The following is a 27500-nucleotide window of genomic DNA, read 5'->3' on the forward strand; positions in this document are numbered from 1 at the left end:
AATTTTTTGCCAGTATGAGTGTTTTTTCCCCCATTTGTTAAAATGACAAGCGTCTGCAATTAAGCTTTGATTGTTCGTTTTAGTAATGAAGTACTAATTTGTCTGGTTCTCTAAATGGAACTGTTGAGTCTATCTTTCCTCTCCGTTTCCTAGCTAATCAACTCCAGTCTGACTTGAAATAAAAAAAAGAAACCAGACAGGAAGCTGATTAGAATCTGATCTATCCATCAGGAGCCACTTGAACTTTCAGGAACAGTATGAAAATGCTGTGGATGAATACAGTAGATATGGATATAATGTCATGATGGTGTTAAAGACGATGATGATGATGATGATGATGATGATGATGATGATGATGATGATACACGGTCGAGTGCAAAACTTTGCGTATACCTGAGAAAAATAAATATACATTTGTTACAAATAAATATACAATTTGTTAGACGAAGATGTTCGTTAAGAAATCGAACAAAGGTTTAAAACAAATAAATATATTGAATATTTGATGAACTGTAGATTTAGATCAAATCTCGTACCTTTCTTTACAGAGCACAGTGTTTCCATTTATAATACTAATAATAAAGAGCTAGATGTGGGCGTGTCCAGTAACGCTACAAAGCTGAGAAAAGTTGAACTTTATGCAAATTAGGACCGACTTTGTTAAGCGACTACCAATGGGAGTGAAGACAGCAGAATAGATCGCACGTGATCCTGAACAAAGACTTTTTAATTGCTGTAGATCCAGGTGTGAGCTTCAAATGTTATTCCTCTATTCACCAACAGAGGGCAGAGTGGATCATAGTGTGTAGAAACACCACCGTGAACAATCAGGACAATTAAAAACATCAAAGTTATTTAACTACGACTATAAAATTGGGCTTATTAAGAGAAAACAAAGGTGAATAAAAAATGAATAGGTCGAGTGTTATGTAGCGAAGACATTGTATAAGCTACACACTCTCGGTCATGGTAATGACGTCACAAAGTGTTTGCGTTATTATTTGTGCGTCACTAGTCACTTGAAAGACTTCAATTATTCTGGTGTCTAGTTCTGGAAAGGAAACTGTCCTGGTGCTCTGGAATGTAAGGAAGTAGATCAATAACAAACAAACAAACAAACAAACAACAATAAAGTTTCTAATAACAAGTCATTATGGCCATATTAATAAAGTAATAAAATAAAAAGTACTACTACAATCTGCAATGATAATGTGATTAATAATAAAACATTATCTTCAAGAACAATAAGATTATTTAATAAAAAAAATGAAATAATAAAATAATAGAGACAAAAACTACAAACAACAACAATAATAATAATATAAATTGTAGTTATTATTATTATTATTATTATTATTATTATTATTATTATTATTATTATTATTATTATTATTATTATTATTATTATTATTATTATTATATTAGATTACACAAGATAAGATTAGATTCAACTTTATTGTCATTACTATTATTATTACATATTATTACGTTTCTTTTTTATGTATTCTCTCTCTCTCTCTCTCTCTCTCTCTCTCTCTCTCTCTCTCTCTCTCTCTCTCTCTCTCTCTCTCCCCTTTCCGCAATTTGCTTGATTTTTCAGTATTGGTGCTCCCTCATAAAACCAGATTTCACAGAGATGTATTAAACAATTGCTTGAGAACTGATCTGTTCATTATGATTTATCACTAACAGATGAAAAATTCAACACTGATGTAAGAAAGCCCTGATTTCCATGCAGACAGATTGATAAACTAATAGAAGACAGACAGACGTGTGCGTGTGACACTGTGTGTCTGGAGGTAATTACTGCAACATCTTCTGTAATTGTTCATATTTAACTTTTATGGCCCTGATACTGAAGGACACAGCTCTTCTCTGTGCAGAACAAAGCCTCCATTGTGACACATCGAATGTTTTACAACACTTTCATGATGAACGAGACGGCAATAAAACGATGATTTTTTTTTACAGTGGTCTTATCACACACACATTAAAATAGGACTTACACAAAACTGCACACAAAGACAATGCTGGAGCCAATAATGTTAACTCTACATAAAGCTTTAGATAGATATACAAATCATATGATCATATCTAACTAGTAAAAAAGGTCTAAAATTCTCTAACCAAACGTCAGACCTTACTGAACTTAACCTCCTAACTAACTAACTAACTAACTAACTAACTAACTAACTAACTAACTAACTAACTAACTAACATGCCCAATAATGAACTCGTTTTAAATGAAAAAATAACTAATGCATTTGCTATTGTTAATATTCTTACTAGTCTTATTAACATATCATAACCAACAGACTCGCTTTTTGATTTAATTTATTAGCTAAACGATTTACTGAATATCTGACTGAATGAAATAAACTAAACTAAACTAACCAAGATACATACCTTAATAACTAAGCTCCCTGACTATCTGGCTATCTAAACTCATACTTACCAACTGACTAGTTTAAAGCCTACTGATTTATTTACCCCTTAAAGGATTAACCCTGAAGTCTAGTCCACACAGGGTCGGAGTGGCTGCAGGTTTTCATCCTGATTTCCCCAGTTTAATCAGGTGAGCTTGGCTTTCAGCAGACTCAGGTGTGTTTCTGCTCAGAGGAAAGGAAATCTGCTCCCACACCGACCCTGTGCAGCTTGGACATTCTTGAACTAACCTAACTAAGAACTAGATTACTACACTACATTCAAACTTAGTAATTTAACCCACTGAAGTACTTAGTAACTTATTAAACTAACTAACTAAATAACTAAGTAACTCTCACTCACTCAGTCATTTTCTACCACTTATCCGAACTACCTCGGGTCACGGGGAGCCTGTGCCTATCCCAGGCATCATCGGGCATCAAGGAAGGATACACCCTGGATGAGGAGAGGAAACCGGAGTACCCGGAGGAAACCCCCGAGGCACTGGGAGAACATGCAGACTCCTAACTAAGTAACTAAATAACATATTACTTAGAATAATAATACTAGAAAAATAACCAACACTTTAATTTGATTTATCCTTATAATCATTATTTTTCCTTACTGACTAACTTTCTGATTTTCTGATATCTGAATTTCATTAATGGATAGACTAACTTTACTAAAACAATTATCCTAGTTTTTTTTTTTTTTTTTTACTTATTAACCACAATTAACCTATGAAACACTTAATTGGTGACTTTACTGACTTACCAGTGTAATGACTTACTTCATTAACTTTACTTACTATCTTTACTCACTGACTTTACTTTACTTAAGTCTAAAAATTTTGACTCACCGATTTTACTCCCACTAAATTCAATCGATAATGTATTCCGTTAGCTTTCGGATGTACTGACTTCACTTAGCTCACTAACTCACTGACTTCACTGAAGAATTTAACTCACTAATTTCACATGATGAACAATAATAACTCACTTAATAACTAATCAGATAGACAAACAAACAAACAAATAAGAATAAACAACGAATAACTAGCTTAATAACTGATTAGCTACAAACAAACAAACACAAACAATATATTCAGCTTTGGCTCTGAAGATCTCACTCAGGACCCGGTGAGATGCTCCTGCTCTATTCCACCGTGATGGACACATCAGAGTTTGAGGAACTGTCTTAAAAGTTTGTGTGTTTAAATTTTACTTCAGTGTTTAATCCACCATCAAAAGAGGACATGCCGAAGTCACTTCCTTTTTTCATCTGAGGGTCTGGGTTATGCTGTTACATGTGGCTTTCATCATCAGCGTCATCATTATCATCATCATTATCGTCACCGCCGTCACCACCTCCAACTTCAGTGACATCATCCTCCAGAACACAAGTGGAAATCATCGTCGTGCTTCGGGGGCTGAGCGAGGCTTTCACAGATACAGCCTTTGTTTTTTTTTTGTGTTGAGTCAGAAACATATGTTGATCATTTTGTGTTTGTTTTTTTTACAGTCAGCTTTGGCAAAGTCCAGCTTTAAAACTAGTCACAGAGTCTGTGATGAGATTCGTAAACCGTGGTTATGACACTAGAAGGAATTTACATATGTAAATATTGATTTAGAGGGCAGAGGGAATCTTGCCCCAGTGGGCCTCTATTCACGCCCTCTATGATATTCTCAGGATCTTGCGGTTTTTCTAAATAATTTTATACAGATTTGTTCCTAGACACGTCATGTGACATCACAACACGCATTCAGCCAAACCCCTCTTCCATTCAGGTGTGTACAGATTACTACATCTCTCAGAGAAAGTCATTGCAGATGTGACTCACTTGGAGGAGCGTAAAAGAAAAATTTGATGCTTGCGATTTCACCAATTCAAGTACAGTAGTTCTCCGCAGCATCAGGAGTGCTGTGTGGCAAGAGTGTCAGCAAGAATCAAGGGAAAGGTGTAGAAGACAGTAGTGAGAGCAGCTCTGCTGTATGGGTTAGAGACTGTAGCAGTGAGGAAAAGACATGAGGCAGAGATGGAGGTAGCAGAGATGAGGATGTTGAGGTTCTCTTTAGGAGTGATGAGGATGGACAGGATTAGGAACGAGCACATCAGAGGGAAGGAATCAGGTTGGCTGTTTTAGGGACAAGATCAGAGAGGCTAGATTGAGATGGTTTGGACATGTACAGAGGAGGGAGATGGTCATATTGGTAGAAGGATGTTGGAGATGGAGCTGCCAGGTAAGAGGTCAAGAGGAAGGCCAAAGAGGAGATATATGGATGTGTTAAATAAGGACATGAAGTTAAGTGGTGCAATAGTAGAGGATGCCAAGGAGAGAGTTAGGTGGAAACAGATGATTGGCTGTGGTGAGCTCTAACAGGAAAAGCTCAAAGAAGAAGAAGAAGAAGAAGAAGAAGAAGAAGAAGAAGAAGAAGAAGAAGAAGAAGAAGAACAACAACAACAACAACAACAACAAGGTTTCCACAGAAAAAAGAACAATGAAAGCCTCAACAAGGCTTTTGGTCGCAACAAACTCCAAATATCAGTTCTTATTCCAGTTCTTCTTCTTCTTCTTCTTCTTCTTCTTTAATTTTTCTTTAGATATTTTTGTGATAACTTGTAAATGTAAGCAATTTAGAAAGGAGAAAAAATCAATGGCTGTCAAATAGGAGCGTTGTTTAGATCGTTAGCTGCTCAAAATAGCTAATTAGTATTTTGATTGGATTTAAATTGGATAGAGTTGTGAATAAAGACCTGTTGTTTGGTCACAAGGCTGATGTCTAACAGAATAATATACAGATCATGGAAATCCATGTCACCTTAAATCTCCGTCCAATTAAATAATCAAATGTTCATACAGTACTTGGGTGCCTGGATTCTCATAATAAAAAAACAAACAGCTTCGACACATCATCTCACTACAATTTATTTTTGGAGATTTATTGGTATCCATATAACATAACAGCAGCTTAAATATAACCATCAATCCAATTTGTAAACTATTAGAAACAGTCTAAAATAATAAGATGTCGCTAAGCTACATGGTGAAGTTTTTTTTCCTGGTTAGAAGACAAGAAGTGCCACTGAGTCCCCTGAGGTGAATATTTACATGAAAATGACACAGATTTACATATCTTACTAGCAACATTAACTGCATCGTAAAACAAGTTAAGCAAATGTCGGGTTACGAGAACGTCCTTGAAAATGGACGTCTGTGAATCAGATATGGTGACGGATGGAAAATGTTGGCTGCCATGTTGGACCAACATCTTCCCAGGTCTAAAACAGAGTATGAGGAACCATTTCATCGCTATAACCTACATGCCGATAATGAGCGTTTGTCCAAAAACAAAAGCCTATTTATTCCCAAGAACAACTATTTTTGTCACGTTGTCAGCGTCCGCTGTGGCTCCTTTATGCTGAATTCATCTATAGTGAGTGTGTGGCTTTTACTCTGCGCCAAATCCTCCCCGAGCAGCACCAGGATCCTGTGGCGGAAAGAAATGCTTGTTTATTTCAAGTAATAAAAGACCTTCATGATAAGTAGATTGTGTTCTATTGTTCCCACAACCGACCAGTGTGTTGCTCTGTACCGCTGTGTACGATAAATAATGTAGTTAAGCTCCTACACTTTTCATTTGTGGTTGAGGAAATGGCATTATAGGGACATTGTGGACAAAAGATAAGACAAAATGCATGCAAATATTTCCTCATCTCAAATGCAAGCATGTTAAAAAAAACCTAATTTTTAAAAATTTGTCTATTAAGGATAATAATGACACCTGTTTTTACCAAGGAAAAATGAGCAATGAATCTAGTCTAGTCTAGTCTAATCTAATCTAATCTAATCTAATCTAATCTAATCTAATCTAATCTAATCTAGTCTAGTTTAGTCTAATCTAATCAAATCTAATCTAGTCCAGTCCAATCTAATCTAATCTAATCTAGTCTAGTCTAGTCTAATCTAGTCTAGTTTAGTCTAATCTAATCTAATCTAGTCTAGTCCAATCTAATCTAATCTAGTCTAATCTAATCTAGTCCAGTCCAATCTAATCTAGTCTAGTCTAGTCTAGTCTAGTCTAATCTAATCTATTCTATTCTAATCTGATCTAGTCTAATCTAATATAGTTTAATCTAGTCTAGTCTAATCTAGTTTAGTCTAATCTAATCTAATCTAATCTAATCTATACACAGCATTCTTGATTCTAGATTCTGTTCTGATCACAGTTTGATATTAATGTGTTGTTCTAATACATCTATATAATAATAGCTCAGAGGGACTTGTACAGTGGACACTAAACATCAGTAGGGTCGCAAAGCGTCGGGGAAGCCACATCTGATTATGTCTGATCACATCACCTCCTGATATTGCAATTAGTTGATCTTGTCTTTCAAATGATCATGACGTGCACCTTCAGCTGAATTCTGCTGGAATGAAAAAACCTCACCCACGAGTTCCGACACCTCTGCCCTACGTAAACCGATCCGAATACTTTGTTAGTTTCAATTTAATTCCGTTCAATTTGACTTGTATTGAGCTTGTAGAGGACAATGTCACAAAACAGCTTTACAGGAATATCTAAATTCAGGATATAAATGAATTTCATTTTAAATTGAACCTTAAAGAACGAGCCAGAGGTGACGATGGTGAGGGAAAATACTCCCTGTGATGACATAAGAATGAAATGTTGAAAGGAACCAGACTAAAAATGCGAACCTTATCCTTGTCTGGGTGACATCAGAGAGTGTGATAATAAAGCATTTATAACTTTGGTGCTATATACTGTAGTCAAAAAGTACAATTGAATAAAGAGGAACTTCATTCTACTCACAGCATGAAGTGATATTTTATTGTCATTTATTTTACTTTAAGAGAAGCAGATCATCATTTAAACAGTGTAACTATCTGTGAGAAGATGCTTTTGTTTTTATGTTTTTTAATGGTTCAGGCTTTTCAGGACAGAGGAATTCATGCATTGGTTTCTCTGTAACACGGCAAGTTGTCCGTTTTGTTTGCGTCAAGAAAGAAATATGCTGGTGAAAGAACGTTGTTTATAGCTGCTATAACGTAAGTGAGAACAGGAACTAACTTGTTTTATATATGAAAGAATAGATAGATAAAAAAGAGTAGAAATTAAATTTCTATAGATTAAAATATTGATATACTGTTGTCTAGGTACTTATCAGAGTTTTAAAAAAGTTTGCTTCATATATAATATTGGATAATATTTTAGCTGAGAAATGTAAATAATAATAATAATAATAATAATAATAATAATAATAATAATAATAAATAAATAAATAATAATAATAACAACAACAACAACAGCAATAATAATAATGAATATTAATAATAATAAATATTAATAATAATACTAATTAAATAAAAAGTAGTAAAAAGTAATAATAATAATAATAAAATTAATAATACTAATTAAATACTAAGTAATAAAAATAATAATAAATACTACTACTAATAATAATTACATAAAAAATAATAAACATATTAATAATAATAACTATTATTATTATTATTATTATTATTATTATTATTATTATTATTATTATTATTATTATAAAGCAAGAATACAAAATTCTATGCTATAGAAATGAAACCCACATACGACGTCCCTATAAATAATTAAAAAGTTTTCATAAAAACAAACAAACAAACAAACAAACAAACAAACAAACAAACAAACAAACAAAAACCCCTAAATTGTAATTTGTATTAAGCAACGCGCGTTATTTTTAAGGTGGTCCAGATCCATGAACTTTTCTGTGTACAAAAAAAGAGGATTTATTCACGCTTTTCGCGCAGATTTACTATTATTTCTGCGCATTTCTGGATACGTACGTCTTGTTCATTTCGTGTAAAAAATAAAAAGAGAACTATATAAAGAAACGGAGTAAATTATTAAAACGTAAGACTTCCTTGTGCACGTGCAGAGCAGAACTCCGCTTCTCCACCTTAAGAGAGAGGACCGAAGAGTCGGTGGGCGGGGAAAAAAAAGGGGTTAGGGACAAAAAAAAATATTACAATGTCACGTGGTTGGAGATCAAAAGAAAGAGAGAGGAAGAGAGAAAAAGGGAAAATGTGCGAGCGGCAGAAGAGGAAAGAAGGGAAGAGAAGAGAGAAGCAATGAGACGCGTGTGCAGGAGCTGCTGCTTCTGCTGCTGCTGCTTCTGTGGATCTGGGCTTTAAAAACACAACAGATCTCAGCTTGGTTCTTCTTCTGAATCCACAGATTCCTCCAACTTCTTCACACTTCCAACAAATTAAGGAATTATGTCCTGCTTTGCTGCACGGATCCAGCCGGCGAGATGAGGAAGATGATGATGATGATGATGGTCATGATGATGATGATGATGGTGGTGTTTGTTACCCCGAGAAGAAGAGGAAAGCATGGGGTGTTCACCGTGCTGGAGCTTTTTCTTTGCTGCTTTCTCAGCGTCTCGGCCAAGGACACGGCCTTCGTGGAGGTGGTGCTGTTCGAGTCGAGCCCGAGCGGGGATTACACCACCTACACCACCGGGCTTCAGGGCCGCTTCTCCCGGGCCGGAGCCACCATCAGCGCCGAGGGAGAGATCGTACAAGTGCGTAGCTTTGTTCAGCCTCTAACACCTCTAACACACTCGGTTTCCCTTCTGGAATTTTTCTCCTTTCTGTTTTCTTCATCAGAGAAGTTTTACTAAGTTTTGTTACTTTGTAACTTTCTTTAAACCTTTCATTTATCTGTACAGGCTTCTTGTGCACAGTTCACTATTGTTTTGTTTTATACAGTAACACTATTATAATGATGATTATGATTATTATTTTGTCAGCTGGCGGCGTGTTTGTAAGTTTGTAGACAGTGTAGACGTTTGTTTGCTTCCACTGTAGCCTTTAAACCTCATTCTCAGGTCCATCCTGCACACTTTCACGTTCTCTAATGATATTTAATGATTAATTAGAAACATTTAAATTTTTCTAATCGCTGTTTACTTGTCGCAAGTGCAAAGTTTATAGCTCCCAAACTCTCCCACACGATCAGCTCCTTCTCCCCAAACGATCAGCTCCTTCTCCCCAAACGATCAGCTCCCAGCTCCCCGCACGATCAGCTCCCAGCTCCCCGCACGATCAGCTCCCAGCTCCCCGCACGATCAGCTCCCAGCTCCCCGCACGATCAGCTCCCAGCTCCCCGCACGATCAGCTCCCAGCTCCCCGCACGATCAGCTCCCAGCTCCCCGCACGATCAGCTCCTTTGAAGCCACTGTTTAGTTTTCTGTAGGTTGTTTTCTGAGTTGTTTCCATACTCAAGAAGTCTCCCTTTTCCATTTAGAACTCCTGTTTGAACCCATTAATTCATCATTAAATAAGTATTAGAAACATTTCTCTGTTACTAATTGCTGATTGACTTTCTCAGTCAAAATTTGTTTTCCACTCCCGAGCTCAAAAAAAGTTTAGGCTGTAGCTCCTAAGTTGTAAGCTTTATGTAAAATCTTTTCTGATCTCCTTTCCTTGCTTAAAAAACCTTATGTTTCATTCAAAGGTCCATCGTGAACCTTTTATATATATATTTATATGATGATAAATTAGAAACATTTCACTCTTCCTATTTGCTGCTTAACTTTATTTCTCAGTCAAAAATTGTTCAATTAAATGATCTAGTTTTAGGTCACTGTAGCTTTCTGTAGATTTTGGTGGCTTTCTATGCTTTTAAAATCTGTCCTGAGCTTCTACCATGATCATTTGTATGTTGAAAATAGTTTTTATTGAACAAATGAAAAGTTATTAGATCCTAAATGTGGTTGCAAGTTTCATACGGTTACTACAAAAAGTTCCCATAGAAAGTTTACAGACCTATTAAATATTGATGGCTCGTTTAATTCATTCTTCTTTTTGGCGAAAAAATACACATTTTGCAGTTAGAAGTTGAATTGCTACTTAATTATGTTACGGAAATGCTAAAAGTTTACAGGTCTAAACCGCTACTATCCTGTAGCTTTTTTTGCTTCTTAAAATCCATTCGAGCTCATTCTACGATCCCTTTCACGCTAAAACGGTTATATTTTATGGTTTTAAGCAACATGTGTTAAAAATTGTCATACCAAAATTGTCCAGAATAGTGAACTATACTTAGTCAGTACTTTTTGACGTATAAATAAATAATTTCAGTAGTTTTCTAACGGTTTGTGTATGTGTGAAAATCGTTGATACTGAACACTTTTAAGCTGCATGTGGCATTAATTGTTTTTTTAGCAACTTGAAAGCAAGTATTTAATGACTTCTAACGTTCTTCATATGTCGATAGCTTATGCACTGCTTATTTCACGATTTGTCTGAAATCTTTTACATTTCACGATTTGAAACAACATTGGACAAAATTCTAAGTGTTGCGTGTTCAGGAAGTGTAGCGGGTTTAATCGGTGTGTATATATTGTTTAAACGGAATTTAAAAGTGTAGAAATGACACACTGGATCTTTCTGTAGTTTTAGATTCTTTATAACTTCGATCTTGTCTGGGATCGTTTTAAGATTGAAACATGTTGAACTTTGATAGTTGATCACTGCTTCTATAATTCAAAACTTTAACCGTGTTTGGAATTGATTTATTTTTTTTTGCACACTGTGTACTTTTTCTGCGTAGTCTTCTGTTAGAGACTTGTACCTAAAATATCAGTAGTTCTTTAGCATTGTGACCTGCAAATGTGAAAAGTTTATTTACTTTATTTTTAGCTTGCCTTCTACATACTTGAATCTCTAATTCAACTTTGCTTTATTTGCACTTCTGCTTACAAATATAGTGATTTATTATTAAGTGTGTTAAATGTTTAAATGTTGCACTTATGTAATGATTTCTTAGTTTATTATCTAGCTCTTGCACTTATAATGATTTTGGGCTACTTCCATGATGATGCTAATGCTAATACTTTTTTATGCTAAAACACTGATGTGTTTATTCTGGTTTTAGCAACATAGCAGATTTTTACGCTACTTTATTATGTTCAAAATTGAACATAATACATGTTTTATATACAAGCTCAAGTTACTTAGAAGCTCTCTATTTTACTTGTTTTTTGAGCTCCATTTGAAATCCTGTGCAATATTTCAAAATTTTGTAGCTACAGTTCTTTTCCTCTGTACATGATTTTTAAAGTTTACTACAAGAAGTTTTGTAATTCTTTCCTTCTCTATGTTAAACCTTTTGATCATTCACTGTTATTGATGTGGCAGTTTATTTCTACATGTTCTTTTAACACTAAACCTGAGGGAATGTCCTATATAGACAATATTGACATGAAACGCTTTTGTACTGATTCCTGATTGGCAGATCGATTAAACGTTTTCCATTTGCAGTTTTGATGGATGTTGGGCTTAATGTTGAACCGTCAACTTGGTGTAAACTTTACTTAAAAAGATCAAAAATTATTTGCTTCTTGTTGCACATGAGGCTATGAAAAAGCCCCACAATTTTTAATTGTGTGTTTTTTGTTTTTTTTAAACTAGAAGAGCTCAGAAGGTGTCCAGGTTTTAGACTGCTGTAATTGTAGATTGATTTTTGTCTCTTTGCCTGCACATAATAATTACTTCAGCACATTCAGGAAGCTCTGGCAAATTCACATCGTCCTCCGCTCTTTCTCTTTTGGCATGGCATCATAAACACATGCTAATAATCTATCATTTAAACTCTGAATTGTATTGTTTTCGTGTCTGTTTGAAATTTGCTTGGATTTCTGTAATGATGGAGAACGCTCCAAATGTTGTTGGACGTCCATAAAATGATCTTCTGAGATGCTTGAAATTATTATTTTTTTCCTCCATGATTTTTGACTAGACTTAACCTTCTTATTGTTTTGGTGGAGCTACTTTGTGATATTGTGAACTTTTTCGTAGATATTGACCATCTGCGTGTCGCCAATATCTACAGAAAATGAATCATTTTATTTTGGTCTACTTTTATCGGAGGTAAAAAGTTTTAGGCCGCTGCTAATTTGTAAATTTGATTAGCAAGCACACGTGTTCTTGTTAAAACATGTTTCGAGTGGGATATTAAGACATGCTTTGGTGGAATTTCAGAACATCATACTTGGTTTATACAATAATACTAAACGATGTACTAAGAATTAAAGTAAAATTCCAATAATTGAATTAACTCTACAGGGGGGGTTTATAAGCGAATATATAAATGCAGATGGGTGGTAGGACAGCGTGACTACTGTACATAGAGTTAAGTGAGTGAGTGATTTCATCATTGACCCAAGTTCCTTTTTATCTCAGATTAGAAGATGCCAAGTAGCTAAGTATAATCACATGACCATGTGTGATGCAAATAAAACATACAGTACCAATACTTTTAGGATTTCAAGATGAAGGATATTCAGATGAACGTTTTTTTTTTCCTGGTGATTTTATATATATATATATATATATATATATATATATATATATATATATATATATATATATATATATATATATATATATATATATATATTATTGCAGAATATCTACAGTTTATATGTCATGTGACATCATCACTACACATTCTTCTATTCATGTGTGTGGAACATGAGTAAAGCTCTCAAAGTTTTTGAATAGATTAAAAAATAATTTACAAACATCGAGAGGTTTTTTGCTGCAACAATCGCTAAAACGTCTGAAATCCTTCTGGGACTTAAACACATTTTCTTGTCAGGAATTACATGTGTGGAGTAGAAGTGTTTATAAAGTTATTACACAAGTCAAACAGTGAAACGTCTACTTGAGATTTACATATTATTTTTATATTATTTATATTTTATTATTTTCTTTTCCCCTTTCAGAGCATGTTTTTTGCCTCAGGTTGTCGCATGTCTGCTAAAAGTTCCTAGAGATCGCACCGAACTTCTCAGAATCGTATATCTCTCGTGACCTTGCTGTGATTTGAGGAGATAAGAACTCAACTTTAGGGCATGGAAGAGGTTTTCAGGTTTTCTGTGATGATGATGATGATGATGATGATGATGATAAACAGATTTGAGGTTCTCAGGATGGAGAAATGTAAGAACAGCGACAACGGCAACAAAAATCTGTATCTTTTCCATCGGAGTAATGGACGTTGGAGCTTTCTTATGGATTTGTAAGGAAATGTGGAATGCGTGCGTGTTGCACAACGTCGGGGCACAGAGGAGCCTCGAGCAGTTTTTAGATGTCGTTTGAGGAGCATTTTTAGAACCGTGATTATCTTCAGTGCTTTGGTCTGTGTCGGCCAATCAGCAGGAGCTGGTGGACGTTTGTGAAATACGGCCTAATTGCATGCCTCGAAGCAACCCTGCATTTGCTGGTCTGTGAAAGATCCACTTTGGAGCTGTCGCACATTTCTGCATTCTTTGTTTAGGCAGCTTCACTGCTTTTTCGCCTTGACCTCATGCGGTTAAAATGAGAAGAATGAAAAATGTAGGGCTTTTTTTTTTCTCCCTTTTCTTTTTTCGCTTTTATATTATACGACAGGCTACACCCAACGGCGGCGATTTCACCAGCATGTGATTACGAGCGATTTTTAAAAGTTTGTTATGAGTGAGGTCATATTCATCAGACCAGCTTGTGGTCGTCAGTGTTTGTGCGGCGTGGCGTGGCGTGGAGGTGGTACGTCGTGGACTGAGCAGGATAATGGGGGGGTTTAGCGGTCGGGATATTTAGTCTAGCCGTGTATGTATTTAGCGCGGGCTGTTTGGCGCTGGCTGTAAGCCAAGCAGAGCCACGAGACCGCCACTTTACATTGGAAAAGCCGCAGACGTTTAGGTTCGCTCTGGATTCAGATGCCATGTAACATAGCGCTGGTCTCAGATTGTTAACTTTGATGGCTTCTTGTCTGCACAGCTTGAGAGCTTCTCTCAAAGCTTGCTGTTGGTCAACTCTTCACACACTCCAGTAACGGTTTAGCTTCTTACACACCTGAACTGAAGCACGTCATCAGGAACGCTGAACACCTGCAACAGGGAACAAAAAAAATCCAACGTTCCTGATTGAAAAACCAGAAGCCTGCAGCAACTCCCAATAACATCCTTTAATCCTTCTCTGATGTATTTTAAATACAACTCATTGGTGTTATCTAGAAGCTAAAACTCATTATTTATTAAATGGATCTTTTTTTTTCCCGAGTGAACAATTGTCCACTTTTTTCCATCAATACCGAACATAAAACCGATCTGGGTGTGTAATTTTCCGCTATTTTTTTCTGCAGATGCTGCGCTCACACTTTAACCCCAACATCTGATTGAGATGTGATATTTTTCCCAGTACAGTGTCGCTAATCCAAATATCCGATGTTTCCATGATGTCTCACGGGAGTTAGTTGTGCAGAAGTGACCGTTGGAACACGTACAAACGCAACGTGTCGGTAAAGCTTCGTTATCAAGACAGGAACTTTTCTCTAAAATATAAAACAAGCCTGAAATATAATAATCAATTAAACATGAAGCAATTGATTAGAAATGAAACGGTGAGAATTGAATAGTCCAGTTACACTGTTAATGCTAATGCTTTTATTAGGTTTGGATGGTTTTTATTGGGATCACTGTCTTGAAAGTGAGCGGAATCCAAATCATTAGACTCTCCGGTGCGGCGGGATACGTGTTCTAGCACCGATGTAGCTTTAAAAGCGTGAAGTTGGAACTAGATCCAGTCCCTCACCGGGTCATGTGATTGTTGTCCCAGGAATTTCTGGAATTACAGAAACCTTGGTTGGTTCTGTGAGAAATATTTGGAATCCTCACACAGATCTGTGTGAGATGCACAGATGGAGGGGGATTTGTTTATTATGTAGTTGTTCACTTTAATCCACTTATATACAGAGCGAGAGAGAGACAGAGAGACATGGTGAGAGAGAGAGACCGAGCGAGCAAGAGCCTTGCTGTCCGTTTCACGGTTTGGAGATGAGACGAGCCTCAGTTATGAATCTCGGTCACGGTTTTTCTTTCTGAAGTCTTTTTTTTTTTTTTCTTCAAACCCGCATGAAACACAAGCCCCTGGTAGCAATCTTGGTTTTGGGCCTGGTCTCTCTCTCTCTTTCTGTTTCTCTCTGGGTCTGAATTTTTATTTCAAGTCCAACACTTAGTGTAGAATCAGGGCCAAAGCAAATAATGCATGCCGTGTTCGCTGCCTTTGAACTTGAATGCAAAACCGACACTTTGCCTCTTGAATTGCCTGCAAATTTGCCTCTTAAGTGCTTCATTTTCCAGCTGCTGATGAGTCTCAGGGTTTTTTCACTATAAAGTGTTTTTTGGTGTTGTCGTTTGTCATTTTTCTTTATTTTTTTTATTTTTTTATTTTTTGCTAGCGTCATTGGAATTTAAGTTTTGGTTGAGTTTCTTTTGAACTTCTTTTATTCGCAAGTTGTTTTCTTAGAACAATTTCTCGTGTGTTGAGTTATTTGGTTTATTTAGTTAATTAACTTAATTGATTAAGTAATTTATTTATAAATGTGTCTCACCTGTTTAAGTTTTGTTAGACTTTCCTAAGGTGACTAATTTCTAAATTATTATATTTCTGTTTAATGACGCTCATAAATAGAAATTGGCGTAAAAAAAAATCACAATTTTCAAACAAAATGTGTTTTCCGGGGCACACGGTGGCTTAGTGGTTAGCACGTTCGCCTCACACCTCCAGGGTTGGGGGTTCGATTCCCACCTCCACCTTGTGTTTGTGGAGTTTGCATGTTCTGCCCGTGCCTCGGGGGTTTCCTCCGGGTACTCCGGTTTGTGTGAATGAATGAGAGTGTGTGTGTGTGTGCCCTGCGATGGGTTGGCACGCCATCCAGGGTGTATCCTGCCTTGATGCCCGATGACGCCTGAGATAGGCACAGGCTCCCCGTGACCCGAGAAGTTCGAATAAGCGGTAGAAAATGAATGAATGAATGTATTTTCCACTTTCAGTCAACATTTCTTTAATATCTATCCGTTTATTTATTTGTTTGTTTATTTATTGCTTCATTTCAGATCATTTTGAGATGAAATTTTAGTGTGTGTAATTTTACTGTATTGTTTTATTAGGCCGTGTGTGTAACCCCGTTGAGTAACTCTGTGTAATTCACCTGAGCTGCAATGAAAATGTTTGCATGAGTGAGTTTATTTGGCACCAAATCAGTATTACTAAACACCCCAAAATCTGCACAGGCTTCATTTGAATTCTTAAAAGAAATGCGCTACAGTTAGGCAGATAATTAGAGTGGTTAATAATAGCTTTGCTGCTAAATGAAATTAACTGGCACACAACACACAACACCTTTGTGTATCATTAGCTCATTTGTGAGGTGATCATGATGAATCAAGCTGATTTTCTTTGCTCTTGTCTTTCATCCTCTGAGCTCCAGACTGGCTTGACTCACTCATCTGTCATCACATTCAAACTGTGTGTGTGTGTGTGTGTGTGTGTGTGAGCAAGAGAGAGCGTTTGAAGTTTCTTGTATAAACAGAAGCGATATTTCATTAGCTGGCATAGGCCAGGGTGTGTGTGTGAGAGAGAGAGACTGCGATAAGCCATAAAAGTGTTCTGAAGGAGGCCCGAGTCATCCGTGTGCACTGACTCGTTTTACCTGTGGCTAAGTGACGCACCCAAAATGTACCTGAATACCTTTTTACCCCATTTTTTCCTTCCCGCTACATAACCTAAGTTGGATTTCTGCTAACCGCTGATTCCACATAAATTACAAAACAATCATTCCAATTTGTAATTATTTCTTATTTTCAGCACATTCTGAACAAAGCAGCTTTATCGTTATTTAAAGACGCAGGAACAATAACACGCAAACAAGCACAAAACAACATGTATGTTCTAAGTGAAGTTAGTCGGAAAATTAGCCTCACTGTAAAACCGAGCTGTGCTGATATCTTTGTAATCTGCAAAAGCTAATGCTAGCCAACACGAAAGATACTTTAAAGCGTTCATATACAAGTTGGGGAAAAAACATGATCAGTAATCGTATTGGTGTTACTAATTGGTTAAATCTACAGCTAGCTAGCTCAAGCCATTCTAGCTGATGTTAGCAAACATCGGCTAATATCTCCATGATGAAACGTTACCTCAGGTTTGTATTAAAAATTGCATATTTCTTGGTGTATTTATTGGTTTTATCAGCCTTTTCTATTGCTAGCTGTGCTAATCTGAACATCAGTGAGATTAGATTCACAGTTGAAAGGCTAAAACGTAAACAACGGCAAATATCAGAGAACAATTGCAGAACTTTTCTGGTAAATATACGAGTAAGATTAAAAATAAATAATAAATGACAGTTAATCAATATACATGGAAAAATATTACTTTTCATTTTTCTGCAGGCTTTTTGGTTTTAGTTCCTCAGTTTTGGCTAATTTTTTTATTTTATTTTAAGATATGTCATTTAAATCTTTAATTCCAATAACTTAGGAAGTCATCTAAGTTAAATAACGTAAGAAGTTATTTCAAGATGAAAACAAGCTACACACACACCCAATTAGCAGCTGGATGTAACTGTGTTTAATTGTGCGAAGTGCTTGTGTCTTTCCCATCATCTTTTTCTAGCTTGTTGCTCAATAACGTCGAGAGACAGGGACGCGGCCGAGACGCAGCCCGTCCACATCTGACTTTGATTTCCAACCGTGAAGATTCAGAGAGGGAGAGACTGGAAGATGTGAGACGTGGCACTTAAGCACGGCCATATGTGACTCGTAGCCGTAGAAAGCGGGACTTCCTGTCGCAAAACTCATCAGGCTCAAATGTGCGACAATGTATTTTAAGGGTGTGGTGGTTACTCCAAGGCATGTGCATGCTAATGATCACCTCTTACCATATCCCTTTAGCTAACATGCTATGCTAACTCACAATATTCAACCTTTCAACTTTTATTCTAGGTCATTTTTCTTCTTTAAGATCCTCTTTGATTGGAATTTACCTATTCTTTTATCAAACATTGTCGTGTTTACAACAATATTTCGTTTATCCGGTCCACTCTTGTGGTATCCATGATGTCAAAAACATTTCTGGCAGCTCAGTTCGAAAGTTGTGGCATTTCACACTGCGAATCTTCACGCTCACTTTGGTTAGCTGTCAATGCTAAGTCTGTTTACCTGTGTTTTGCTTTCACAAGTTATTAACGTATCTAAGGTTAATGTTAGCATGTTAGTCAGTTTTATGCGCAGTTTCTACACCTGTCCTTAAAGGCTACACCTTTTAGTAAAAACGACCAAATAGTTTGTTACGGCAAAGCTAAATCGTTAGCTTTAGTTATATCTTAAAGAAAGAGGAAATGTTTTTCAGTTACCTAGCAACAACGTTCTCACTACTGCGTACAAAGTGCCAAATACATTAGGGTGCTCGTCATTTCTCAGACTAATCTGGATGGACCCTGATCTGCTGCAGTGCATTGTGGGAATGTGCTGGGTGTTTTTCTCTAAATGTTGCTAAATGCCCCAATATAGTGAATAGCTGTGGTTTTGGAATGTGAAAATGAAGAAGAAAAACACACACACACACACACACACACACACACACACACACACACACACACAACAGCAGATTAGACTGTCAGTGTTAATTTGAAATGCTGCCCATTAAAAGGAGCTAAACATAACCATTTCATTTCAGCATGATATTATTGTGTTCGAAGGTTAAACGATTATCATGTTATAAAATGTAATTATATGTGTATAATGTATAGCTGCAGCCAAGGTAAATCCAGAATTATGAGGCCCAGAAAAAAATGTTTCCTTAAAGTTTGCTCAAGTTACGTGGTGCTAAATTAAGAGCATAATGAGCGTTTGGGTTGGTCTGAGGAGTCAGACTGCAGAAGTGGGGTGAAAATGTTGAAAGCGCCGTCTCTGGGCTTCTTCCCGCTTCGTGGCAGCAGCTGAATGTTGAGCCTTTCATATTCTAGCCAAAGTCATTTAAGTGTGTGTGTGTGTGTGTGTGTGTGTGTGTGTGTGTTTTCCCTCCTCCTCCTCTGTGGGAAGAGAACAGATGAAACTGTTTTTGTCTTTTGCTTTGATCGCCGTCGTATTTCTCTTACCACTGTCTGACTCTCGCTTATGCTACGATCAAACGTGGTCGTGTTTACAAAAATATTCAGTTTAAAAGATCCACTCTTGTGGTATCCGTGACGTCAAAATCATTTCTGGCAGCTCAGTTCAGAAGCTGTGATGTTTCTCAATACAGATTTTCACAACTTTGGTTAGCGGTCAATGCTAAGCCTATTTACAGTGTTGTTTTAGCTTACCCGAGTCTTGTTTTTACAATTTATCGACATATCTGAGGTAAAAACTTCTAGGCAATGTTTGTTATTTGTATTGTCACTGCACTTTTACGTTGTCTTTAATGGCTACACACTTTAGTAAAAACACCTGAGCGTCTAAATCATTTGTTCAAGTTAGCTCCAGTTAGCCTAGCAACAGGGTTTTCATTGCTGAAGTCTAGTTAAATGCATTAATACACAAAATATTCACTCTGTATTTCAGGAAATACAATATTTCTACAATACAGTATCTGTATATATGTATGTTATATATATTATATATATAATTTCACCTTGCATGTTACATATATATTACATGTATATATTTATACTTGTATATATTATATATAATGTGTATAATGTGTAGTGCATTGTAAATATGTCTAGTAGTACACTGTGTGCACTGACTATGTATGAGTACATTGCATCTTTTCCACATTTTCCGCATTTGCACATTTCAACTGGTACTGAGCATTTTACACATTTTTTTAACCTGTTTGTAAATTGTTCTAATTTCTGTTCTTAACTACTGCACGTAAATGGTTCTGCAATTTCTGGAGCTCGCTCCCAAGAATTTCACTCACCATGGCACATGTGCTGTGGTGATGTGACAATAAAGGTGACTTGACTTGACTGTAGCAAGATATTTAGTCTCGCTTATAACATGCTAGCAAAAACAAGATTCGGTCGCTTCTAATCTGAGTTTTTATTAAAAACGTATTAAAAACCAGTTTTGTTAGATCATTTAGCACAATATCGAAATTATATCACCACCTTGTCCCGCTTCATCAGCTAGTAAGTCCCGGAAAGCGCATGGTTGCTAGTTAATAGGCTAATTAGCCAAACAGACAAAGATAAATTGCATAGCTCCACGTGAGCTCCACGCCTAGTTTACGGATTAACCTAGCTTACTTTTGTCCTTTTATTTTATTTCTTCTTTATTTTAACGCCCAACTTTCCATTTCTATTTCTATCTCACACATTCACATTGCATCATGGGTAATTGTCATGGTTGGGTTTTTCTCAGTCGGGCTCTTTTTTTTTTCTTCTTTTTTTTAACCTTCTTTTCATTCATCAGTCTTTTTCTTTCTGTCTCTTTAGTCTGTGTTTCTTTCTGTGGGTAGCTTTCTCTGTCTGTCTTAATTACCGTCACTCTGTTTCCTTCTTCTTCTTTTTTTTTTTCTGTCTACTCTATTTAAGACGTCTCTGTTTATCCATCTGTTTTTTCCTCTCTTGTCCTACCTGGTTTACTTTTGAAGTCATTGCTGTGTGTGTTTATTTATTTATTTATTTTTCAGTTTGTGTCTTTTCTCTCTTTCGTTTTCTTGGCCTGTATCTCTTTTTACTCTGTCTGTATAAACAGCGTTGTGTTGGGAGACGGTAATGCCCTCGTCTCTCGGGGCTTTACAGACACTTTGTTGTTGGACAGGAATGTGCTGACGGACGACCCGAGTCTCCGACGCAGACTTTTTTTGTCTGTCATGTTCTCTTTACATTCTTTTTATTCTCTCTGTTTATTCTTCTGTCTGTTCTTTTCTTTCTTACTCATGCTTCTCTTCTTCCCCTCGTTCTTTTTGGCTTTCACTCGTCTGTGTCTGCGAAGTAGCGTCTTATCGCACCGCCTCGAATGCCTCGTCTGCTCAAACACACACCGGGGTCAAAGTATTTACTCTCCTTTCATAAAAGGCCATGCTATTACGCAAGCTTTTAGGCATGTGTCGATAATAAACGTTCATACTGCATTATTTTTCCCACAGTTTGTAATTTACAAATACACAAGCGTGTACGCACGTGATGCCTACTCCTGAATATAAAGGGGGGTGGGGTCTGTATCTGTTATCATGCAAAAGAACTAAAATAATTGTTATAATCACTATAATTAATCTCATTGCATAATAAGTATAATAAGTGGTAATTATCAGTAATTATTAGCCTGCGGAGTTGGCGAGCAGAGTAAGCGCTAGCTTTTATTTGTTTGTAGGAATCTCGTTCGAGCAACCAAGCTTGAGTTGTAAATATCATGTAGCTCTGTAAAAATGCTGAGATATGATTTGCTAACAATGCTGATTAGCTGAAATTACGAACGCTTGAAAAAAGTTTAAAAGTTGGAAAACAAACAGCTAGCCGAAGTAGCTGAAGACGCATTAAAGTGGTGCACCTTGTAATGTTGGTGGACCAGATAAACATGTCGGTAATGACACTTTAATCAAATCTGTGTCTGGTGTTTTCATAGAAATAATCACTGCGATGCCACGGTGTTACCGTCACCACCTCCAGGTTGGTCATTTTCCTATAACCGAGTGTTTTATTGCTTTTGTATCACAGTCGTTTCTCATGAAAACGATAAAAATGTGGTGATTAAAGAGCATGTACCTTTTTAACCTTTTGTAGTTGCATTTAATATTGTGTACCGTTCGTAAGACAAGTTCTTGTCCTTTTGTTGTACTCATGTTAAAGCAGCTGTAAACACTCTCTTGCTTTCTTGATCGGATTTAAGTGACGTGACATACGGCTAAGTACGGTGACCCATACTCAGAATTGGTTCTCTGCATTTGACCCATCCAAAGTGCACACACACACACACACACACACACACACACACACACACACACCGTGAACACACACTCGGTGCAGTGGGCAGCCATTTTTGCTGTGGCGCCCGGGGAGCAGTGTGGGGGGGGGGGGGCGGGGGTTTCATAACTGATAAATAAACATCTCTGACAAACAGGACTGTGTGGATTAGCTGTTGCCATGGAAACATTAATGTATTCATTTAATATAAATCTGTAGTTTGAGTCATGTGCTGTTTGGGGGGAAAAAATGAATCCACCCATTTAAGAATTTTATAGACCCCAAAAGCGGCAACCCAGCGTTTGTATTCCTGTATTACTTTAATATATATATATATAATACACCTGATGTCCTGACTTCAGTCTCTTGCTGCTATTTGTTACGAGTCCCATTCATTTATCACACTCTCATCTGCTGCTGCTCGCATCCTGTTCCTTCCAGTCAGCAGATATCTACTTTTTTTTCTTTCGTGTGCCCAAAACACATTTATCTCTTATGAACCCTTAATATATGTGGTGTTTTCTTTAATAGCTGGCTCTAGTTCCAGGGACGAGCGCTCAGGTTTTGTTAGATTAAGCCTGGTAGTGAAGCATGAGCAAGTTTGGTTCTCCGTCCGGACCTCGTTTAAGGGCGAGAGAACGATTTTAGTGAAGCAGTTTATTTGGGATGAAACTGAAAATATACAGAGTTCATGCACATTGCAACAGTGAAAAGAAGTTAAAAGAGATGTATGTGGAAAGATATATAGAGACAGGTAGATAATGATGGTTGGATGGATGGATGGATGGATGGGTGGATGAAGTGATGGATGAACGGGTGGTAGGATGTATGGGTGGATGGATAAACAAAGAGAAGGATGGTAGGATGTCTGTATGGGTAGATGAATGGATGGTTGGATGTATAGGTGGATGGGTAAACAGAGAGGGAAGGATGGATGGATGGACGAGTAAACAAAAAGAGAGATGATCGGATGGATAAATTGTTTGTTTGAAGAGATAGATGAAGGGATGGTTGGATATATGGGCGGACGGGCAAACAAAGGGGAATGGATGGGTAGATGGATGAATAGATGGTTGGGTGGGTGGAGGTATTGGTCGGCACTTGATTACATCAGAACAAGTTCCAAATTTTGTCCAATTTTTTTTTTCTTCTGGTGACTGTTTCCAGCCACATGGTTTAACCCTGAAATAAGCCACAGGGGATGCCAAAACTTTTGCCCCATAAGAAACTACAGGCATTATTTCAGATTGGAGGAGGGTTTCCCTCAGTCCCGTCACGTTGCTCTCATGACTGTTATCAATCCACGCTCCATACCGAGACATGTCTGGTGAAGAAGAGGACAGGAAGCTGACTAGGATTTAGATAATAATGGTGGTGGGTGGGGGGGTGGGGGAGTGAACTGCTCGATTGGTTATAAGTGCAGCAATCTAGGATTGCCAAATCCAGTGTGGGCTTCGCTTTTACACGTCTGCCCACAGGAATGTAATTAGAGCCGTTTAACACTCCTGAGGTGAGGAGCGGAGCATCGAGAGTCGTTATAAACGCTAGCGGAGGCCCGTGTACATCCAAGCAGTTGCAAAGTCTTTGGGATTTTTTTTTTAGCAGAGAGAAGAATGTTGGAAAAGGAATTCTGTCCACGAGTTGGAATGCTGTCTTTGTTCAGGAAAGAGATCCAGATTTATGAGACTTTTAATATGTTGTTGCATCACTGCATCGTTCCAGAGCCAGACTGACGAGTGATTCACCAACATACAAACTTCAATCCTGGCTGAATTTCAGGACCCAATGTGCCAAAAAACAAGATTTTTTTTCCTTCTTTCATAAATATTTATGGGATTAAACACGATTCTATCAAATTTCCCTAAGTAAGGAATCATGGAGGACTTTACCGGAGTCGGATCGTGCCGGACCTTTTATAGCGGACGCTGGATCACGTCTGGTGTTTGGTGGACTGGTTTCATCTCCAAAGCGTATTCTGCTTCACATCCCTGTATTCCTTGGATAATCTCCAGATTCCTTAACAAGAACAAATGAATGAATGAAGCTGGATGTTCTGCTGCACGGGTGGTTGGAGAACGGATTTGTAAACGGATTTGTTCACGAACCCTTTGCCATGTCGTTGCCATGGTATCCAGAGCTTCTCAGCTTTGTTGATGGAAGGTTAGAAAAACCGTCTCCTCTCCATCAGGAGAAGCTTAGGGTGCTTTCACATCTATAGTTCGGTTCATTTGGTCCGGACAGAAAGCAAATAAACGATACATCGTAGCTTTTTATCACTTTTGGTTCCTTTTCACACCACACCGATCGTTCTGTTCCGCACCGGTTTAAAACAAACCAAAATGCAGTCATGTGATAACATCCACATCACTCATTGGCCACATGTCTTTGAGCGTATTTCCTAAACCGCTTCTCGATCGGTCAGAATAAACGTGCAGGAAATTTCAACGAAACTCCGGAAGTAAACAAAAAGAGGAAAATATTACAGGACAATACAGCATACAGTACACCATGGAGAGACGACCGCGCGCTGCGATTATGTTCGTGGTTGTAATCTACTACATCGCTCGTATACAGCATTCTATGCAAAGTCTTCATTTTCAGAATGAAGCGCGGATGCGGCTTGAAGATATCGTTTTAATGCACTGCAAACGGCGAAGACGCATCGCGAGACACTTCAGGAGGCGGCGAGCATTACTTTTGCGAAACTGTGACGTGCTCATCTTCCGAAAATATCGCCAACGACCCACTACGGCAGCTGGTTTAGTCCGAAACGCGCAATACTTTTTGCAGTCAGGTCTATTCAAACTCGTATCGTGTTCTCACCACAAACGAACCGTACCAGAGTTTGTTTGAAAGCGTACCGAGACCACCTCTTCAAGGAGGTCTCATTACGCTCGTTTGCCCAAACGAACCGCACCAAATGAGCGATCGAGCTCTGGGTACGATTCAACCGAACTAAACAAAGCAGGTGTGAAAGCACCCTTACGTTGGCAGGACGTCTTGTGCTTTCTTCTTCTTCTTCTTCTTCTTCTCCCCTCCCCCCTTCTTCTCCTTTAATTTTGCTCTTTTTTGGCCGTTTTTAAGAGGCCAGGTTCCGATTTCAGGAAGATCAGAGGTGTGTTTACTTTCGGCGTCTGAACGCAGACCACACAGGTTGTGCCAGTGGAATAATTAGAGACAGCGAGCACAGGAAGGTAAATCCTTCCCCAAACACAAAGGAATTCATTTTTTTTTTTTTTTAAAGTTTTTGTTTTACACAAAAGCCTTTAGTTTATTTTCCGAGGTTTAATTGCTGCATGAGAGAATTTATTTATTTATTTATTTATTTATTTGATTGTCATCTAAATCCTGTTTATTTATTTTTGTTATACTTTTTTAATGGTTATAGCTTGAGCAACATCTCAGATTTTATAACTTTTTTTTTCTTTTTCCCCCGAGACACTTTTAGCACTGGCTCGGTCTCGTACATTGTAAACAGCACACGTTCGCGTGTGGCTTTATTTAAACCATTTTTTAAGATTTTGTTTGTTTGTTTATTTATTTATTTATTGTTTGGCTTCACTATCTCACCTGTCTGTCACTGGGTTTCCCAAACCAGACAAAGTTTTTCTGCCGTGTGAATAACGAAGCCTTGGTCATGCGTCTGTTAGCGTAAAGTTTGCAGTCCTGTGGCGAAGCGGCTCGGCTCCTCTGTCTTTAACACTCGAGGCACAGTTCGTCCGACATCCCTTTAAAGTTCTGACCTCTGAGCCCAGGAAGGGCCAAAGGTCACGGTTTTGACTTAGCCTGTGTTAACACGCAGGTCGGCGATTGGGCCCCGGAGCTCTTGGACATGCGAAATGCAAATCGCAGCCATCTGGACATGAAAAGGCTGAGGAACGCAGGAGCAGAGCTTCCTTCTCCACAAGTATTCAGTGCAGCTTGGACTCAGCCGTGTAACAGAGATTTAGGTCGAGACGTGGTTGAGATGTTTTTGAACATTTAACATTAATGTTAATGTTAAACCGTTAACATTAAATAGATTCATTAGTTTAACTACTACTAGTACTCGAGCGCTATAACTAACGGCAGTAACGGATCCGAGCTCATCGATGCGTGTGAGATCTTGTACTCGTGTGAGATCTTGTACTCGTGTGAGATCTTGTACTCGTGTGAGATCTTGTACTCGTGTTCTGTAGATAACGATCACGTGATACCGTTAACGTACTTTACATCCGTCTTCATTCTAAACGGAGGTGTGGCTTTAATTCTAGCTGCTTGTGGGGCTGTAAACAGACACCAGCTCGAGTGTGAACGTCTGATAGAGAACAAGCATGACATGGTGACACCTTTCTCTCTCTTTCTCTCGTTTCTGCTCTCTCTCTCTCTCTCTCTCTCTCCCTCTCTCTCTCTCATTCTCTCTCAATATCTCTCTTTCTTTCTCTCTCTCTCTCTCTCTCTCTCTCGTTTGTGCTCTCTCTCTCTCTCTCTCTCATTCTCTCTCAATATCTCTCTCTTTCTTTCTTTCTTTCTCTCTCTCTCTCTCTCAATATCTCTTTATCTCTCTCTTTCTCTCGTTTGTGCTCTCTAACTCTCTCTCACGCTCGCTCTCTAACTCTCTCTCACGCAGCGCTCTCTCTTTTTCTCTCACACTCGCTCTCTCTCTTTCTCTCGCTTGCGATCTCTCTCTTTCTGATTCTCTCTCTTTATTGACATGCTGGAGATTTAGCACTGATGAACAAAAAGAATTAAAGAGTCAAAAAACAAGACTAACAAAAAAAGGAATAATATAATAATAATTGCAGAAAATTTCAAAATAAATAAATAAATAAATAGATCGGGAACACACACACACACACACACACACACACACACACACACACACACACACACACACACACACACACACACACACGTGCACATATCCTCAATACATTTGCCGAATTATGAAACTCAAAAGCCACAGGATGATGGAGGAAAAACGTTCGTTAGGGTTCGTCTGGATGGAAGACGACCGGAAAAAGAGTGAAGGAAAAAATCTAAAGAGAGATTAAAGAATAACGACAGGAGACGTGAGAAAATGTGTCGGAGCTTAGAGACATAAAAGTGAGAAAATCAAGCTTTGGGGCCTAAAATGGATTCAGATGAAAAAAGAGTGAAGGAATTTAAGCAGGAAAATAAAAAGAGGAAACTCTGAGGCTCTGAACTATAGGAGAAAAAGAATAAACTTGTTGGAGACCGAAAAAAGAAAACCAATCGAGGCTCCGAGACGAGAGGAATCGAATCTTTCGACAAAGAAAG

General features: G+C 37.7%; 1 protein-coding gene across 1 annotated transcript in view; it reads left to right on the top strand.

Moving 5' to 3' along the window:
* The first annotated feature begins 8463 nt into the window (after window positions 1-8463).
* Window positions 8464-27500, top strand: part of znrf3 (zinc and ring finger 3) — a 59139-nt gene continuing 40102 nt past the window's right edge. The window contains exon 1 of the mRNA XM_027162883.2: window positions 8464-9021. Within this exon, the coding sequence (XP_027018684.2) occupies window positions 8749-9021 (273 nt within the window). The 5' untranslated portion in view covers window positions 8464-8748. The remainder of the gene's footprint in view (window positions 9022-27500) is intronic.

Source organism: Tachysurus fulvidraco, chromosome 9 (assembly GCF_022655615.1).
Source record: "Tachysurus fulvidraco isolate hzauxx_2018 chromosome 9, HZAU_PFXX_2.0, whole genome shotgun sequence".
In the NCBI taxonomy this organism is placed as follows: domain Eukaryota; kingdom Metazoa; phylum Chordata; class Actinopteri; order Siluriformes; family Bagridae; genus Tachysurus; species Tachysurus fulvidraco.